This window comes from Pipistrellus hanaki, assembly GCF_964339955.1.
Source record: "Pipistrellus hanaki genome assembly, chromosome: 12".
Classification (NCBI taxonomy): domain Eukaryota; kingdom Metazoa; phylum Chordata; class Mammalia; order Chiroptera; family Vespertilionidae; genus Pipistrellus; species Pipistrellus hanaki.
Genome location: NC_140514.1, coordinates 8,079,902 through 8,100,553, shown reverse-complemented (window position 1 = coordinate 8,100,553; position 20,652 = coordinate 8,079,902). Strand labels below are relative to the sequence as shown.

At 37.0% G+C, this 20,652-nt stretch overlaps 1 protein-coding gene across 3 annotated transcripts in view; it reads left to right on the top strand.

Moving 5' to 3' along the window:
* Positions 1–20,652, top strand: part of ATAD2B (ATPase family AAA domain containing 2B) — a 101,636-nt gene that overhangs the window by 76,192 nt on the left and 4,792 nt on the right. Inside the window, exons 21-25 of one of the 3 annotated variants that reach the window (XM_084900581.1) lie at positions 1,779–1,960; positions 5,269–5,428; positions 10,853–10,975; positions 14,173–14,304; positions 17,397–18,080. In XM_084900581.1, coding sequence (XP_084756707.1) covers positions 1,779–1,960; positions 5,269–5,428; positions 10,853–10,975; positions 14,173–14,304; positions 17,397–18,080 — 1,281 coding nt within the window. Of the gene's footprint in view, positions 1–1,778; positions 1,976–5,268; positions 5,429–10,852; positions 10,976–14,172; positions 14,305–17,396; positions 18,081–20,652 lie in introns of all 3 variants that reach the window. The other 2 variants (XM_084900580.1, XM_084900582.1) reach the window with 2 other exon arrangements.

The window sequence follows — 20,652 nt, the reverse complement described above, 5'->3', positions numbered from 1 at the left end:
TTACTATTAGATGACGGCTACTAAAGCGTTCTCCTTATCACTTCAACCCAGATGCTCTTGGTAGATTTCACATTCTGAGGCTCAAAAAGTCAAAGAAAAAGAAATCTTTGGTTCTGTTCTGTTTTAGTCACTTTAAGTACTGAGAACTCGAATTGTCTGTTTGTGAAACACCAGGTGTTGTGCTGATTACTTTGAGGGCCAGGAGCTGATGAGAACATTTGCCTTTTCTGGTTTATTTTATTTATTGATTACATTTTCAAATATTTATTGAGCACCTATTAGACTAGAGGCCTGAAGCACAAAATTTGTGCTTCCCCCAGCTGCAGGCTCCGGCTTCCCTCTGGCACCTGGGACCGGGCTTCCCGCTGGCCACCAGCAGGCACCCAGGACTGGGCTTCCCGCTGGCCACCAGCAGGCACCCAGGACTGGGCTTCCCGCTGGCCACCAGCAGGCACCCAGGACTGGGCTTCCCTTGCAGCCTCGGCCTCGTCTGGAAGGACATCGGTCTAAACAGCATATTATGCTTTGATTATTATAGATACCTTATTCTACCTAGGCACTTGGAAATCTATCATGGCTTTGTTTTGAGGATTAGAGTTTTCTTAGATTTGGGCTCATAGCATTAAGGGAGGCCTCAAAATTTTTCAGATTTCAGTCCCCTGATTTAAATAAGGACTGCATCCCAAGTATTTCAAATGAGTTTCTTTTCCTAATCTTAAAGATGTGTAAAAGATGCCGAAACCGGTTTGGCTCAGTGGATAAGAGCATCGGCCAGCGAACTGAGGGGTCCTAGGTTTGATTCTGGTCAAGAGCATGTACCTTGGTTGTGGGCACATCCCCAGTGTGGGTTATGCGGGAGGCAGCTGATCGATGTTTCTCTCCATCGATGTTTCTAACTCTCTATCTCTCTCCGTTCCTCTCTGTAAAAAAATCAACTATATATATATATATATGTATATATAGATGCATAAAAGATAAGAATCCTTACTCAATCTTTCACTCTCTTGGAAAATAATAATCCCATTAGTTAAAAAAAAAAAAATCTAAGCCTGTTTTCCCTTGTTTTTTAAAAAAACCTTTATTGTTGAGATTATTATAGATGTCCCTCATTTTCCCACCATACCATACCCTTCCCCCCCAACCTGGTTCCCACCCTGCCTCAGGCCTTTACCACCCTATTGTTTTTTTCTATAGGTAATGCACATAAACATACAATAAGATCTTTGTTTAATCTCTTCCCACCCTCTTTCCTTCTGAGAATTCTCAGTTCAGTTTCTATTTTTATTTTGCTCCCAGCAAGTGCCATTTATATCCGTACTATGTTATACTAAGAATATGAAGATAGAAGACTAAACTTAGAATTCTTTGGGAACAGGAAGGATCGATTAATTGTTACTTGCTCATTTGACTTTCATGCATATAAGACAACCCCATTTTGATAAGCAGGTTTTAAACAAGCAAATCAGTATAGAATACTTAACTGATGTTGGTTTGAAATATCTTTCATAAGTTGTATATAAATAATGTTTCAAAATCAAATTCTTTAAAACCATATCATTTGTCCTTTAAAGGAGTCCTGTTGTGATTTATTTTGTAAAGTAAAACTATTCCTTAACATATCTGGTTTCCATTCAGATTTTTACATGTTGGATTTGTGTGGCTCACCTATGTTTGGAATTCTCTTTTTCTTAAAAGAACATTGTGAGAGAATGCCAAAAAAGTAATTGAGGTCCTGGCCTTGCCATGTAGGAATCAACATTTTCTTTAATTTTCTTTAGGTCTTTGTGCTATGGAAGTGCTTCCTCTTGCACTACCTTCTCCACCTCGTCAGTTATCAGAATCAGAAAAAATTCGGATGGAGGACCAGGAGGAAAATACTTTAAGAGAGTTGCGGTTGTTTCTCAGGGATGTAACCAAGAGGCTGGCCACAGATAAACGCTTTAACATCTTCAGCAAACCGGTGGATATTGAAGAGGTCTTGTTTCAGTAGTGTGCAAACAGTGAAGTTGAACTGGCTAAAAGAAAAAAAAAAAAAATTGACATCTTTTTTTGGAAGGAAAAAAAGCAAAGGCATGGATGAATAAATTACCCGTAGCCTGTAAATTTTTAATCCATGTGATAACTACCAATGTCATCAGCAAATATTTGGTGACTTTTGTCCAATTTGTATATGTCCTCTTAATTAGCATTGATATTTGTGATCTCTTATTTTTCAATTTAAGAAGAGGATTGAAAGTTACTTCAGTGAAATGTCCATACTAGACTATTTTTATTCCAGGATAAATTCTACAAGCATAATTGATATTAACCAAATAATACCAGTTGATATAGGCATTTCTCAAATTATGTATACTTTATTGAAAGATGTAGCTGAGAAACCTGAAATGTGTCTTTAATGTTTTAGAAATGCCTGTGACTAACATGCTACTTGAAGTTAAGCATATCCTGTGCAGCTAAAATTATTTTTCTAAGGATTTTTTCTGCTCCTGATGGAAAATTTCTCACTTTCTATGTGCATTGTTTTGTGTCCTTGTGGGAGCATGGTTTGTGATGATGAGAAAAGAAATTTTCCATTTGGAATCAACTAAAATACTTAGATTAATATTTTTTTAATTTTTATTTTTTTTATCCTGGGATAATATAGTGTATGGTTCAACACAATATGATCTTTACTGGCCTCCTTCTTATAGTTCAGACTCCATGTTTGAACAGTTTTGGTGTTTTAATTTTTTCATCTCTTTTAAAAATTTGAATTATGAAATGATTCAAAGTTTAATGTTGCATACTCATTATGAAATCTGATCAGATTCATTTGGAAGTATTACCTCATCTATAACTGTGAAAATGAACTATGTTTGCATCCCCTCCATTCCTGGCAAGTCTGAAAATACCTATTCTTTTTTTTTTTTTTTACCCCCTAAATAAAGGCACTATCTATAATTTTATTTACATACTAAAGGCCTGGTGCATGAAATTCGTGCACTGGGGTAGAGGGGAGGGTTCCTCAGCCTGGCTTGTGCTCTCTTGCAGTTTGAGGAGCCCGCAAGGGATGTCTGACTGGTTGCTTAGGCCCTCTTTCCCAGGAGGAGCGGACCTAAGCCATCAGTCGGACATCCTTGGCACTGCCGTTGCGCTCGCCAGCTGTGAGCCCGGCTTCTGGCTAAGCAGCGTCCCCCTGTGGGAGCACACTGACCCCTGTGGGAGCACTCCTGCATTGAGTGTCTGCCCCCTGGTGGTCAGTGCTTGTCATAGCGACTGGTCATTCTGCCATTCGGTCTATTTGCATATTAGCCTTTTATTATACAGTATAGAATTTATCTACAATACATAGTTTTATCCATTTAATCCTTTCAGCAGCCTTGCAAAGGTTCTTATATTGCAAATGAGGAAACTGTGGCACTTTGGCAAGTGATACTAGGCAAGACTCAAAGTTTTAAAAAACTTTAAAGCCCCCATTCTTTACATAACCTTACAGCTACCATTTTAATCTTTTCCCACTGGAATGACAGTACTTGCCAGACTTGCTTTTGTAATTAATGCATACCATTTTATATTTGTGGAGCAGTTTTTTTTTTTTTTCTCTCCTTCTAGTGTTTTCAGATAATTTTAAATTCTATCAGTCCACTTTAATGTTGTTTTAAGTATTTTTATTTCAAATTGGATATGGGACTCTGACGCATAATTTTTTCCCCTGACAATTGATAAGGGATTGCCCCAAGTTAGCTTACCATGCTAGAAGTAAACAATTTTGCCTTTGCCAGGGAAAACTTTCTCTTCCTAACCAGAAGAGATTATCAGATTTCAAATGTTATCTATGCTAGAATAAAGTTTATAAATGATGGTTTGGCAATGAAAAGGGGATAGCAAATGCTAGTCAGATGAAACTTTTATTTAAATGCTATATTTTCTTTTATGTTCTTTCTTCTCACTTTCATTCTACTACTGGTTCTTTGTCTGCTTTTAAAGCTGAAAATGTAGGGATCTCTTGGAAGAATAGAGAGGAGAACCAAGATAGCTTTTAGACATAAAAACAAATTTCTATTCAAATAATGAGTGTGAGATATCTAAAACTTTCAAAGCAAACGGTAGAAAACACAAGAGTTTAGAAAATGAATGTTGAATTTAAAATTAAGCATAGGAAAAAATACAAGCATAGGTAGTAATATGAATTTGTATAGTGCTTTATAGTTTACAAAACATTTCTGTCATGCACAAAAGAAAGGTATGCCAAGTGCCAATGCCAGGAACCCAATTAATATCTTCTGAACCTATTGCTTGTTCAGTATAGCTTTACTACCTCCCCTAGAAGGCATTTACCTCATTGAGGGTGAAAAATAAATTAAAACATGCACATACACCTACCTAAAATTTAAAAAATATTTATAAATCATGTGTATGTGTATATATACGGGTATATATGCATATATATGTGCATATATATGTTTTTTTTAAATCAAGGCATCAATGACATCTGCAATGGAGGAAACTTGCTTATAGTTTCTGAGAGCAGAAATCACTCTGTTCCAGAATGTGGTCCTGGAATAATTAGCCATTTGCAAGACTGCTTTTGTAATAGACCTAATTACTTGATTTGAGATTGGGGAAGGCAATAGATTTGTAAGTTGGTAGAACTTTCTTATTGGTCAAGAGATATAAAACATATAATTTATTGGGTACATAGAGCAAGATGTGTGTTTTTACTTGTAGATTTATTTATATTTAGAGACAAGTGCAGCAAATCTTTTACTAGTCATGAAAACATTGCTTTTTTGTTGTTGTTATATAATTAAGTCAAAGTGTTTGTAATGACTCCAAAGGAGCAGAAAACACTTTCCATGAAACGATTCACCCTTCAGAAAGAATTTTTTTGTTTTGTTTAAAAAACAACAAATTATTTCTTTTTATTTTCCTTTAAAATTTTTTTTTTGAGGTAACATTTACCAATGCTTTATCAGTGCTTTTACTTGTACATTCTCTTCTCAGGAATGGCCAAAGGATTAAAAAAAAGCTGACACAATTGGTTTCATAGTTCAAGATGAGAACATTTCAGAGTTGATTTAGATATGACTTGAAACTGAAGCTTTCATGGAAAGTATGACATAGTAACTTTAGAAACATAAAGTGCTCTATACTTTTATCCTTATCTAATTATTTCTTAGACATGTAGATTTAATTTTTAAATAATTACTTGATTTTCTTTTGTGTTTTTATGAGTAGATATATGACATACCATAAGTAATTTTTATTAAAATATTCTATTTGTTTTAGGTTTCAGATTATCTTGAAGTAATCAAGGAACCAATGGATTTATCAACAATAATAACTAAAATTGATAAGCATAATTACCTGACTTCAAAAGATTTCCTGAAAGATATTGACCTCATCTGTAGTAATGCTTTAGAATACAATCCAGATAAGGACCCAGGAGGTAAGGACACTTTGGGCTGGATTCACTTTGGTGATAGAGAAGGTAGTTTAACCCTTTGCACTCGGATGTCCCCTCTCAGGGGACATTGCAGTTTATTAGTGATTACGGGGAATTGAGTTAATTCAACGCACGTTTCGCAAAGTAGCGTCGAGTAGCTGGTAGCCAATGTCCAGAATGGTTCGGAGTGCAAAGGGTTAAAGTTTAAATACTAATGTTTCAAACAGATTAGTTCATTTTGATGTCATTATTGTATTTAGTTCCTTTTGGTAAGGAATTAATATTAACTTATTGAATTAAATGTACTTACTAATTTAGATGATTTTATTATCCTATGTGTTATGTTAAGGGTTTAGTTTCATCATTTACCTTTCATTTTCTATACTTAGATTTCTATTTTGTTTAGATAAAATGGAAAACTGAGAATTTCATTAAAAATGTATTATTTAGTGCTCGCTTCGGCAGCACATATACTAAAAATGTATTATTTAGTCAACATCACAAGGGCTGATAAACACTGAGAATTTTGAATTTGTGGGAACTCATTATACGATATGTTTACATATTCTATCAAAAGACTTCTTTAGGTCGACATTATCTGTTCTATAGATTGTAGATATTTTTATGTAATTTTATTATTTTACTCCAAATCCAACCCTGTACTCCAGTCAGTAGTCAGTCCCAACTCTCTCAGTGCCCTTCAGGGAAGACTGCCAGGAACATACTATCTTAGTTATACAAGATGAATGTCAAAGGGAAATTATGTCATGGTGAACCTTGTAGGATTTGCCACTTGGTTAGTGACTTAGGGGAGGAATTAAAGAAGGACTTTGCGGTGGATTGAATGCTTCTAGGAAGTGGGGATAATTTTGTAATTCGATATTTTAAGAACCTGTAGGCAAGAAGAATGGAGCAAGGCTAACGCTGTGATAGGTAAAGAAGCAGCAGTCATTCATACTATTCAGGATATGATTTTTTTGGGTTATTTTTGTGATTAGAGCAATATGCTTTTGTCCTAATCACAAAAAAAGTGTGATTAGGACAAAAATAAGCATGAATTATGTTGTATCCAAACTATAAGGTACCAAGAATTACTGAAAATGATGGGCTATATAAAATCTACCAAAGGTTGTCTGGCCTAAAACACAGAACATCACCCACATGGACAGGTAAAACCAAGTCCATTTCCTGATCTAGAGTATAGCACTATGTGCCTCTGTGTTCACACTAACATAGACAGGTTCTTCAGGGAACAGGGTTTAGTTTATTTTTTAAAATTTTTATTTTTGAGGGCTTAAGATACCATACTTTACACTGCCAAAATACTACTTGTTTTTGAGTAAAGAGCTAGAGTTAAGAGATGGTTTTTAAAAAAATTAAAATCTTTTTGCCAAACCTATAAAATTCCTCCATTAGAAATAAATAATATTAGCAGTTTGTTGACTATATTTCATTATTAATCAAACAGAAATAAGCAAGTGTAGAATATGGATATTATCTTGTATGTGTTTAAGAATTCTACATTATATATAAATCTGCAAACCAAAGGGTGGCCTCTTTGTTTAGACATCATTATGGGATGGTCCATCGTGGTCTCGGAGCAGCCTTTCCTGATATTGGTTACATTTATTTATGTTTGACTTGAGTAGACCAAGGCGTAGCTGTTAGCACCAGGCCAGCTCCCAGCCGACAAGGGCCAATATTCTTTTTTCTTCACTCTAGTGAGAATTCTGTTTCTTTAACAGATGATATACGTGTAAGATGCTTTCTATTTTTTAAAAATTCATTTTTGTTTCAGTTATCTAAAGATATTTAGATATCTTTATACAGTTTTGCTCTCTCTGTGTACTTAAGGGCAGTGGTTCTCAACTCGGGCCACATGTTAGAATGACCTGGATTTCTCATTTCCACATGACATTGTTTTTTTGGGGGGAGGTGGGGGGCCGAAATTTAGATTATAATAAAGCACATATTCTAATTCTAAGAGGCAGAATAAAATTTTACATAGCTGCACCTGGTATCTAATCGTTCTTAAGCTTTCTATTGTTTGTTTAGTTTCTTTTTTACTTTCAATTAAATATATCACATAAAATTTTATGAAGATAAAAGCAAGAAAATTAAAGTTATCTCTCCCCTTCCCTGCCTCCCTCTCCCTCACTCTCTTTTTCACACTCATTATATATGGAATGCATGCATGCATGCATATTTTTACTAAAATGAAAATATAATTTTTACAAACTTAGTCATTCATATAATATTTGGTGAAAAGTTTATGAATTTTATATATTTTTACTGCATTATTTAAATCATACAGACCTGCTATAATAGCTAATACCCTATTGTTGGAAATACTAGATTCTTTTAGATTTTTCCTGTCATTATAAGATTGATAGATATCTTTACATTATAATTTTGTACACATCCCTAATTATTTTCTTAGAATAAATTTCTTAAAGTGAAATTTTAAAATTAAAAGATGTATCTTTTGTAGGTCATTTAATCTGGAATCTTAAATTTTTTCTCATAATTTCTCACTTCTACAAGCAATATCACGGCAACTATTAGCCAAAATAGCAATTTTCTTTAGTGTAGATGGCATCTGCAACAGGCTGCAGTCTGGGTAGTGAAGAATGGGCTGATGTCAGCCTCACTTGATTCCCTTGCTGGGTCCTTGGTGAGGGTACAGCCTTCACAATTGCTGTACGGTTGGTTGCCTTGAGCATTATGTGAGAGCACGGGAGTGCCTACACCCTTATAGCCTGTCAGTTTTTGAAGACACAAGGGTTGCTGAAACTGTGTAGCAGGTAATGAGAGCTTGTGCTTTAGGCTTTAATCCCAGATCTATTGCCTAGCTCTTTAACTTGATCAAGTTAAGAAATTGTTTCTTATCTGCAAAATAGGGATAATTATAGTACTTTATGAAATCACCATTTTTATATGGTTCAACCTAAATATGCTAAGCCCTTAGCATAATGCCTGGGATGTGGTAAGTGTTCCATAAAGTTGGTTCATATTTTTATCCTCATTATCATCATTGTTGTTTAAATTGGACTTTAATTTTTATAAATTGTTTTCTTAGTGGATATTGCATATTTGCATTAGAGTGACCCTTTATACTTTATTCTCATTCCATTCCTTGAACCACATTTAAAATTCATTTTTATTTTGGAACAAAACTTTGGGACTGATAGTGAAAAATGAATCTGAGTGGTTACAGAAAGGCAGTTGAGAAGATCAATCCAAATATTTTCCCTTGTGTAACTTAATTATAACCACATTGAAATAATATTCTTTTTAAGAAAGAAGCAATGGTTTCTGGTGCATAACATCCTTTTACTACAGAATGCAGATGTATAATGAAAAAATATGGCTCTCTCAGAGTTGATATGGTACAATTGTAACTTTACTCCTTCACTATTTTAGATGCAAAAATTCAAAAAGCATGATTTGGTTCTGTTCAGATTATTTCATATCTATAGTCAAGAGGGCCCCCCCCCCCCATAGCAATAGAACCACTAGTTATGTATTAGAAAAACAACCTCAGGGTCTGTTGTATAGCAAGTGGAAATTACATGAATGTTGTATTACTTTTACAAGCTCCCAAGAGTATTTGAAATCTTACCGTGTTCTGTTTTGCTGAATAGTTAGCCATTTGGGAAAACAACAAGCATATACATAGAAGACAAAAGCCAACCTTTTGAAAGCTATCTATGTTACCTAAGTGTTCACCCAGATTCTCTCCCTTGAGGATGATGTGGACAGAAATGAAATGTGTTGGCCAGAGAATTTTAATTCCTATGTTCTAAGTGTGACCAGAACATACAAACGAAATATTAGGCCATAATTATCCTATGTAATAAAGGGGTAATATGTAATTGACCCTCAGACCTTTGCACAAGATGGCCACCTCCATGGTCAAAAATGGCTGCTACAAGATGGTAGTTTTGAGTGATCAGGCCAGCAGGGGAGGGCAATTAGGGGTGACCGAACCAGCAGGAGAGGGCAGTTGGGGGTGACCAGGCCTATAGTTGAGGGCAGTTGGGGGTTACTGGGCCAGCATGGGAGGGCAGTTGGGGACAATGGGGCTAGCAGGGGAATGATTAGGAGGTAATCAGGCTGGCAGGCAGGGTGAGCGGTTGGGAACCAGCAGTCCCTGATTGTGAGTGGGACATCTCCTGAGGGGTCCCAGATTGGAGGGGATGCAGGCTGGGCTGAGGGACACCCCCTCCCTAGTGTACAAATTTTGTGCACCAGGCCTCTAGTTATGTTATATTAGTAACCATGATATATGATGTTTAACTATTTTTCATTCTTTGTTTTTATGTCATCCCTTCTCTAACCCTCAAGCACATATCATTATTTAGCTAATTTTGCTGGAATTTTAGCCCTAATCTTGTAGTCTTCTCAAAATATAATAATAGAGATGAAAAGGCAGATGTTATTTTGAGATTTTGGGTTCTAGGTTTTGATACTGTTACAAGATAAGTGTCTTTGCTATACTTACTTGGCTTTTTATATCACAGAGCTACAAGCTCTAGGTGGCACTGTTTACATTGTTTTGCTTATGAATGAGGATTTCCAGATTAGTGTAAAACTGAGAACCTTCTTTTAGTTTTAGGTATAGCTTACCTACAAGGTAGTATGTACTTCTCTCCTGGATCCACCTACAATTTTTATACCATCTTACATTCTTCAGCTTAGAGTGTCTTGCTGTATTTGTCTATTTCTGTCACAGTTTTTAAAGGTCACCCTTACTTAGGGTTGTTATATTCTCCAGCACAGTTTTGACCAGTTTTCACTTATGAAGAAAATTATGTAAGAATATCTGAATTTTCAGTATCCATCCATAGCAGGGGTGGGAAATGATTTTTCTGCCAAAGGCCATTTGGCTATTTACAACAACATTCTTGGGCCATACAAAATTATCAGTTAAAAAATTAGCCTGCTATATTTGCTCAAACATTTGATTAACTTACCCGAATGCCTCAGCAGGGCCAGACCAAGTGATTTTGCAAGTCTTACATGGCCTGCAGGTCAGATGTTCCCCACTCCTGATAAGGGAGTGCTGGTGCTGGGCATATGGTGAATACCCTAAATCTTTTAAAAATGTTTACTGAAAATCATACATTTAAAAGTCAAATATGTAAAATGAAGCCTTTTATCTTTGAGGCAATGAGTTGTTAAACAGACTTAATACTTTGAAATTCTAAAAGTATAGTTTTCAGAGAATTGTCAACTTGATTGAGTAGCTTATTATGTTTATATTTAATTTAATTTAAATAAGTTCATTATTTAAATAAACTTATCGCCTGGAAATGCTTTTTACACTGTTATTTAAATGTTCGTATTTCTTCTCTTTTTAAAATGCCCTTTTTTAATGTTATTTCATTTGTACGTGTAATAAATGTATACCAACCGTTTCAACAGATAAAATAATTAGACACCGGGCTTGTACCCTGAAGGACACTGCACATGCCATCATTGCAGCTGAACTGGATCCAGAATTTAATAAACTCTGTGAAGAAATTAAGGAAGCAAGAATAAAAAGAGGTAAGCTATAAAAATGAACTTTCTGCTAAAGATGAGTTATTGACTATTACACAATGTTGTTTCTTTAGGCTTCCTGATATTGTCGGGGGGGGAATGTATTTTGAGGCACAGTTTTTACTTAATTTCTGATACTGATATGTGTCATGCAAATTCTCAGATATTTAAAAACTTCCTGTGAAAGTGTTAGCACAACAGCACAAATTGCTGAAATAAAGTGCTTTGTATTGAAATTTCTTTTGCAGGAATTTATCTTTGTTAATTATTAATTTTTGTTCTTAATGGTTTTCATACCTGAAGAACGTTTATTTTTTATGAGTTTATACCCAATACTGGTACTTTTTGTCCTATTGAAATTTATGGACAATTTTGTTACTATATTAAAATATATTTTATTGATTTTTTTACAGAGAGGAAGGGAGAGAGATAGAGAGCTAGAAACGTCGATGAGAGAGAAACATCGACAAGCTGCCTCTTGCACACTCCCCACTGGGTATGCGCCCGCAACCAACGTACATGCCCTTGGCCGGAATCGAACCTGGGACCTTTCAGTCCGCAGACCGACGCTCTACTGCTGAGCCAAACCGGTTTCGGCCAATTTTGTTAATATAAACAAGAATTAGCGAATGTGGTTTGTTCATTCACTAAAAAAAATCCTGTCTTTGAGGAACTCACACTTCAGTCGGAGACAGAGTGAAATGTAAAACAAATGAAGTGCATTGTGGTGTATGCACTTGTTGAAGTGTGTTCACAGCACAGGGCCGAGACCTCTGGGTAGGGCGGACCAGGCATTTTGCTCAGAGTTTGGGGGAGGAAATAGGAGTGTTCTGCAGTGGAGTAGGGAAAGATGGCAGTGACAGAGGAGGAGGAGATATTTTTAAGCACAGCAAACAGTAGCTTGTATGAAGGTACAGAGATGTGAAATCATGTGGTATGTTAGAAGAACTGCAAACTGTTTGGTATTACTGAATATGTACAGAATTGTGAGAATTAGAGCTCAAGAGGTGGGCTGGGTCCAGAGCACTGAAATAATGAAGCAGCTTTTCTTCTACTTCCTTAGAGGCCTTTCCTGGCCTCCTCATCTCATTAGGCCGTGGTCATCATTAGCACTTGGCATTTTGTTGTTGTTGTCTCTCCCTTCCTTATTTAGTGCTGGGAATGTCATGCTTACAGCTCTCCTGCAGTCCCCAGAGCTGTGTCTGATATGCAGCAGGTTATAAATACTTCAGTGAATCCATGCCATGCTGAGGAGCTTGGACTTTATCCTATAGACCAGTGTTTTTCAAAATGGTGTGTCTGTTGCCTACATTGGCTTGGTCCTAGTAAATTAAATTCTCAGGGAGTAGTAAGGTTGATAGCTCAGCACTTGAACAACTATTCAAGAGATTTCTTTATACACTAATGTTTGAGAACCATTGCCTTAGTCAGTAGTAGTCATTGAAGTATTTTAAGCAGCGGAACGAATTGGTAAATTGCTTTGGCAGCAGGAAATAGCAAGGGCTCAGTGTGGAGGGTAGGGAGATGAGAGACCAGTTAAGAAACTGTTGGAGCCAGTTTAGAAAACAGTTTGGCAGTTCTAAAAAGTTAAACATAACATTTACCATATGACCCAGTGATTCTACTCCTAGGATCTACTCTAGAGCAATGAAAACATATGTCCACATAAATACTTATACACGAATGTTCATAGCAGCATTATTCATAGCAACTAAAATTGGAAACAACCCAAATGTCTGTCAGCTGGTGAATGGGTAAGCAAAATAGGGTGTGTCATACAATGGCATACTGCTCAGCCATAAAAAGGAACAAAGTGCTGATATGTGCTACAACATAGGTGAACTACAGAAGCATTCGTTAAGTGAAACAGTCCAGCCAGAAAAGACCACATATTGTATGATTCCATTTAAATGAAATGCTCAAAAAAAGCAAGCCATAGAGACCAAATGTGGATTAGTGGTTGTCTGGGATAGTTAGCTAAAATTGGGTTGCTGTGGTGATTGCAAAATGGTGTGTATATTTACCACAACAGTGCTGTATATTACTAAAAATCATTTAATTGTATGCTTAAAATGAGTGGTTTTTATGTTATATAAATTGAACCTTAAATCTTTTGTGGATAAAATCTTTAGGAATAGTTCAGAGTTTTAATTAGTGAAATGGAGATGAGGATAGAATTAATATTAGAGATTGGCTGCTGGGGTGAAGGGCAGGAAGAGTCAAAATTGGCCATGTTACTGGTTTAATGACTCAGTACGTGCTAATACCACCAATAGAGATATAAGAAGGAACAGGTGTTTTTGTTGGGAAAGATATTTGACATGTCTTTAGAATATCCAGTTGGAGATATCAAATAGGCCGTTGGATATACGAATTAAAAAAGCTCGAGAGATGTTTGGGCTAAAGATGTGGATTTGGGAATCTATACATATATCAATAAAAGGCTAATGTGCAAAATGTCCCCTTGGAAGTTCAACTGGGAGTCTTTGAGTTCAATCACTTGCTGTGATGTACGCTTACCACTAGGGGGAGTCATGGAATGAAGGAAGGACCAGCCAGGGAAGGGAGGCCCCAGCTGGCAGCTGGCAGCTGGGGAAGGAAAGCCCCAGGGACCCTACCTGTGCATGAATTTTGTGCACTGAGCCTCTAGTTATATAATGGCAGTAGAAGCTGAAGGTGGAAGGTGTTGTGGTGGAAGGTGTTGATTAGAGTGAGAATTCCAGAGACAACCCTGGCAAACATCAACATTTAAGGATCATATCGAACAAAGAGATCCAGTGAAAGTTGAGATGGAATGGTTACTCTTATGAAGATCACTGCAGTGTGATAGGCAGCTAATGTCAGATGGTAACAGTTCATGTGAATGGGTTTTACTGGCCCCAAAACACACATTCTAAGATGGCAGAAATCATAACTTTTAGACATTATATAATCTTATTGCCCCAAGGTCATAAAAATGTGAAATGTGTCGCTTTTTAAGAGTAAGAATCCCCTGCCAAGTTATTTTATTTTTATGATTTTATATTGAGTTTCCTTCCCATCTTAAAACAAAAGATAGTATTTTCATCCAAATTACAAACTGTCCAAGTATAATTAATGACTTTAAAACTCGGTTCTGTATTTCAGATGATTTTTTTTAAAAACCCTGTTGGTTTATGTAGCTAGGAATATTTAAATAGGTGTTGCTTATCTTCTGCTTGCAGGCTTATCGGTAACAGCAGAACAAATAAATCCTCATGGTACTGGAACTCGGAAGACAGAAACTAGAGTTGAAGAGGCATTTCGGCACAAACAAAGAAATCCAATGGATGCCTGGCACAACTCTGCAAATAAATGTGCGTGTGTTTGAGATCATGTTATCCAGTAGTGGGAACAACTGAGAATGATTTGGGTTTCTTAGGCACTGGGTACACAAAGTAGAGCGCTGCTGTTTTCCCACGGCTCTTAATCGTCTCTTTTCAGAGGTGAAGAGCTTGTGGGGTAAGAGGCTAAATCAGAAGTGTATTTCTTCAGTCTTATTTGCTTTTTGCTGTCCCCATTCAGTACTTACTGTTGTAATTGGACTAGGTTTGAATATTTTTAGTTCTAAACTTTGGTATTTGGATAGAAATGTGGAGCCAATAGATTTTCTATACATCTATCTGCAACCCCAGCCCCTTGCTGTATACTAAGCAGGATGTCTTTATGGTGGAAAATGGAAACTGGCTGAAGAGAGTGGCTGATTTGACAGCAGGAAGTTTGTGCTCAGTTTGAAAAATTGGTACAACCTTTTTTTTTTTTTTTTAAATATATATTTTTTATTGATTTTTTTTTTACAGAGAAGGGAGAGAGATAGAGAGCTAGAAACATTAATAAGAGAAACATTTGATCAGCTGCCTCCTGCACACCCTCCACCAGGGATGTGCCCACAACCAAGGTACGTGCCCTTGACCGGAATCGAATCCGGCACTTTTCGGTCTGCAGGCTGATGCTCTATCCACTGAGCCAAACCGGTTTCGGCGGTACAACCTCCTTTATCTAGTTTTGTTCGTGATATATTTTTAGAGATGGAATAGTCAGTGTTTAGGTTTTCATTTTTTCTTATTCATGGTGATAAAAAGAAAATTCTAAATGATATGTTAATCAACATAGCATATTTCTAATACAGTCCTGATGTTACATACTTCTAATACAGTCCTGAAGCTAGCCATCGTGGACGACCTATGCTGTTCTTCTGGTGTAAAGGTGTAATTCTGCTCCATCCGTCAGTAAAGCTGGCCATAATACGTTCTTTCACGAGCGGCCTTGCATTTGAATGAATGGGCCATACCTATCTTTCAGCTTGTCCTCTTTGAGATAAGGCTTTCATATGTGAGAAAATTTGAAGGACTTAGTGGTGCATTTAGTTTCATGAATATGATTGAAGTTATTTGGCCTAGTTATACCTGAATTATGTAACACAACATTCCAATTTAAAACTTAAAATCCTTTACATTCTCTGCACCTAATACAAATATTTATTAACTGAAACAGTTTTAAGTTCCTTTGGATATTAAAATGTTACTTTAAGCCAATGGCTGCCAACCTTTTTTACCTCCTGGACCACCAGTGGTCCGCAGACCACTCACTGGTTGGCGACCGCTGCTTTAAGCTGCAATCGAGTTTTGTTTTCTTTCACCAGTAGATGGCATATGTGACTCACCATTTGTCTGTTTTACATTAACTTACTTACCTAAGTCATAAATCTAAATGTCCAAGGCAGAGTTGCTTTCCTAAGGTCTTAGTTTTGGAAACGAGCTCAGAGATGCTATAAAAATTGACTTTAAAGATTGTGCCTCTAAATGCGCTTTTCACACAAAACATCCCTGAAAAAGGAAGTAGTATAAATGTATACGCCTACCACATGCCAGGGGCAATGGAGATTAGCAGTGACTAAAACAAAAATCACTATTCTTGTAGAGCTTATATTTCTCTTATTTTACTAAAGCCATGTTAACTGTTAGAAGTAATTATGTAAGGAAGGGGAAATTTTCTCTAGTTTGACCTCTCCCCAAATGAGAACCTTTTCTCTGTTCTTTGCTGAGATGAAAGCGCTAGCAGTGAACTTCCTTCCATAGGGCTTCTGGCCTTTGCTCGGTGTACCTCATACATATCAGGTAATTGGGCTGGCTCTTGATTGAGCAGAGGTCAGCTTCTTGGTCTGGAGTTCCATGGCTTAATGAGGAAAGAAGAGGGGAAACGTTAGTATTTTTGGTTACATGGTTGGAGAATAAGTGAGGCCACATTGTCAGGAGTAACTTGTTATTATAGATAATAAAGACCTAACAGTTTAGAGCAGGGGAGGAGAACCTTTTATAGCCTGGGGGGGGGGGGGGTTAATTATTTTTACCCTGATGGCTTTCAACCAACTAATATTTAGAATTTGGTGTTAGACACCAGAAGGTATGGTGTCTAGTTTAACTAGTTTATATTTAATAACGTTTATATTTAATTTTTTAATGCATCTGTCCCAAATTGCAAAATAAGAGTTAACTTTTTGCTTATTTAAGGGATAGTGGGATAGACTTGCATATATGGGAAATGAAAGATTCCTGGGTCCATCATTACTTGGAAGTACCAGCTGTCTACTCAGAAAGCCATGATAGTTTCTAGCATCTAAGTATAGCCCCTACAACTTTGGTAGGTCTTTCTCTTCACATAACTGACCAAACATTTATTTTCAGTGTTTTGTTAGTGGTGGTGTTGCCACCTTGATAGTAGAAGGCTTAATTTTTCTACATATTTTCAGACAACTTTGCAAGAAATTGGTGCTGCTAGGAGAACCGTTTGTGGGAGAAGAGGCTAATAGTTGGCAATCTGGATTGATCATATAACCTTCATGGGCTTCTCTCCATGACCGTTATTAACTGTGGGGTTTTTTTTGCAGGGGGGGGGGCGGGGTGTTTCTGTCTTTTGAAGTAGAGGCAGTGGAGAGGGTTTTTTGGAGATACCTATAACGATTCTGTCTTGACACACTGGATCATGCTTTATTTCTTTTCATGGCAAAGCACGCACCTTCCTGGTTGAAATCTAAAACTGGCGCCCAAATCTTACAGGCAGACTGGGAGTGTGGTCTGTTCCTAAATGTGTATATCATATTCTGGCCTCCTGGATGTTAGGAATTAGGAACGGCTGTTAAGTGGAATCAGAGTAATAGAAAAAAAATTAATGCTGGGTGGTAAATAAGAAATAAGTTTAACAGATTTTTATTTCTCAGAGTTCATCCCTGACTTCATATCCATTCTACTTGTAGTTCTGAGGATTAGTCAGCGAGAGTGTCAGGTAGTTTTTGCTTGTGTGTCACACTGGTATGGGTTTACTTTCTTTTGGGTCTTAGTTAATATGCATTTATAAAACAAGTATTGCATTCCAAGTTCTACAAATATATTTTTTCTTCCTTGTAAAATAGTTCGAGTTCGGAGAAAATCGAGGCGGCGATCACAGTGGGGTAAAGGAATTATTAAGAAAAGGAAAGTCAATAATTTAAAAAAAGATGAAGAGGACACCAAATTTGCAGACTATGAGAATCATACGGAGGGCAGGAAATTGCTAGAGAACGGAGAATTTGAGGTAAGCACTGACTGCCATGAAGAAAACGGAGAGGAGGCTGGAGACTTGTCTATGACTAATGATGAGTCATCATGTGACGTCATGGACATGGACCAGGGGCAGAGGCTTAACAGTGGAGCGGGCACAAAAGAGAACTTTGCATCCACCGAAGAGGAAAGTTCCAACGAGTCTCTCCTCGTCCACAGCAGCAGTTCTGTAAACCCGGGACAGACTTCTGGGAAAGAGCCTTTCCTCAAAGGGAGCTGTCTCAATGGCGAGGCCTCCACCGACAGTTTTGAAGGAGTCCCAGCTCTGGAGTGCCAGAACGGCAAAGCAGAAGTAGTTCCCCTCTGTAGCAATGGGGATAGATGTAGCTCTGAACAGAAGATTCTTCTGGAGGACCAGTCAAAAGAGAAGCCAGAAGCCTCTAATGAAGATCTTGGAGATGATCCTGAGAAGCTAGAAGCCCGGGAATGTAGCAATGATGAGAAATTAGAACCTGGCCCTGATGTGGAGGCCAAAGACCCGGAGCTGGATAAAGAAGGTAGAGACAATATTTTAATAACTTCTGAAGTTTTAAACTCCAGAGTTAATTAGTTGCATATTTTGCCTAGCCCTCAGTAAAAATGGTTGCCAAATAACTATACTCCTTTGAAAATCTGTTAAAGTTTTCTAGTTTCTAGTTGCCCTACAAAAGTATGCACATACATACTAAATTTTGGTGAACATATCAAAAGGTTTGTGTTCTAGAATGCTTTGTTTTCCTAGCCGCTTACACTCCTGGCTTCCACCTGATTATCATCCCTATTCTCATTTATGACTGAAAGTTGAGTACATCCACAGGTGTTAAGAAGATGGCGTTCTAACAAAACAATTACTGGGATGGGGTGTGGGTGGTTGGTCTGAGATGACTTAGGTACTAAAGCAGTGTGGTATATTCAGTCATGTAGACCATATTAAATTACCCCTCCTGTTTATTATAATCATGTGACTGAGCTAGATACTTATACTCTCCAACCCTGTTTTTTCACTTTTTAAATGAAACTTGAGAATGGTGTCACTACAGCAACCACAGATGTCATGTATATTAATTGCCTCTCCTGGTACCTGGCATGTTCTGAGGAGTGTTCATTCCAGGTAGTATTCAGTCATCACTGGTAGTTGAATCTGAGGGATGTTTAGCCTAAGAGATTCCATTGCTTTGTAAGGCCAGTGGTAGAGGAAGGCGGCAGAACTCTCGCTGTCATATTTGCCTTGTTCTCCCAGTGAGAGCGTTGTGCCAGCTCCTGGCCTCCTATGGCTGTGGAACTCTTTTAAGAAGAAGCAGAAATGGGGAGTTGAAGATCTCTAGCCCTACTTTGTTTATTATTATTCTTTAGCCCATTGTGGGATGGGATGAGTTAGAGATCTATACAATCCCATATACATTTTCTTTTTTATGAGGCTATCTTGAAATTTTGTCTAAAAAATTGTGCTAAGTTGTGTGGAATATACACTTTAGCCTGGGATTTGTATTAAGTGGAAAAGGTTTTGCTGACAGTTTTTTGAGCCCTCTAGCAGAATCAGGAAGTAGGGAGTTATTACTCAAAAGTCTTAGAATTCTTTTAATGGATAAAGAGAGATGTACTGTTCTTAAATATTATTCTTAAATAATTTTTCTTCTATATTTAATAATAGGAAATGGTTTTAAAAGCTATATTTATTCTAGGCTGTCATATAGACAACTTAAAAAAATCTGTTAAGCTAAGGTTAAGTAATGAATGGGACAGAAAAAAGGGAAGACTTACATGATGCGGCAGAACGGGTTTGAGGGGAGGAGTCCTTTTTAATACTACTTCGCTATGAGATTTTGGTAAGCTTGCAGAAAAGACTTAAAAGGTTCAGTTGGTAATCTAAAAGTGTTAAAGATATTTGTTTTGTACAGCTTTACCTGAAGTTCTCATTTGTAACTGTCGGGGCAGTGTTACCTAACAGTGGTTTCTAATCGAAGTTCTCAGGCCTCTAGAAGGCAATGGATGTAATAATGAGTACCAGTGTGGTCTTAACAAAATTCCTAGCAAGTGTTAATTGAACTATAAATCAAGTATTTCATTCTAAAGGCTGTCTGAAATATAAAATGTCTCTGATGTATTGTGGAATATGCTTTTGAAGGCAACATTTTGATTCATTACTTACCTATATAGCAGGCACTGATGAGAAGGATTTGTTTAAAAATTTGGGGATAAGGAAGGAGAAGGAAAGCTCTTCTTAGTCTCATTGACATGGACCAGGCCCTGTATAAAATTCTGAAATAGTCTAAGTTCCTCTTTGTGTTCCTTCCCCTCAGCCTCCTCTTAGAGTACTCCGACTTAAGGGAGCACAGGGCATGATGGTCTACCTACCTCTTCTCACATAAGTGCCTGGTGCTGTCAAATTATGCTCAGCCACCTCAACCCCCCCCAGTACTTTTTATCTCAGCAAGATTTGGGAGGAAAGTAATTAGGTTATACTAATTCACTCTAAGCTAGGAAAGATCACTAGCCCTATTATAGCTTTAATGGATCTTTATTTTTTAAGAAATAAATCTTATAACCCAGATCAATTTAGAATAGAATTCTAGGCACTGTAATAGAGAAAAATAAGAACTTTCAGGCAATGTTCAGGAAGATGTTTTACATTAGGAGGCAGATAGGTAGCAGGTTGGCCTCATTTTGTTAGTGTCTGATTTTGTAGGTAGCTTCTCCCTTCCAATTCTGAAAGCTCCAAATTTATCACAAAGAGAGTGAAAGCTGTTTACTAGTTAGTGATTAGAGATGAAGATTGCTTTTATGTTCCTTTTAGTGGATATATTTATTTGATGATTGGTTTTCATAGTTGAGTTTTAGTTCTCTTTAATTTGGGTTACTTATCCTTACCCCCCCCCCCCCCCCAAAAAAAAAAAACAACAACAAAAAAACAAAAAAAACACACACACACACACAAAACACCAAAAAACAAAAAAACAACCACAACAATACCATTTATTGCTGACACTGTTATTCCAAAATGAATACATTCTTATTCCAAAAAGGATTTATGGTGGACAAATGAGTTTATAGTTGGCTAAGCCTAATTCTTCTTAACTTTTACTTGCTGCA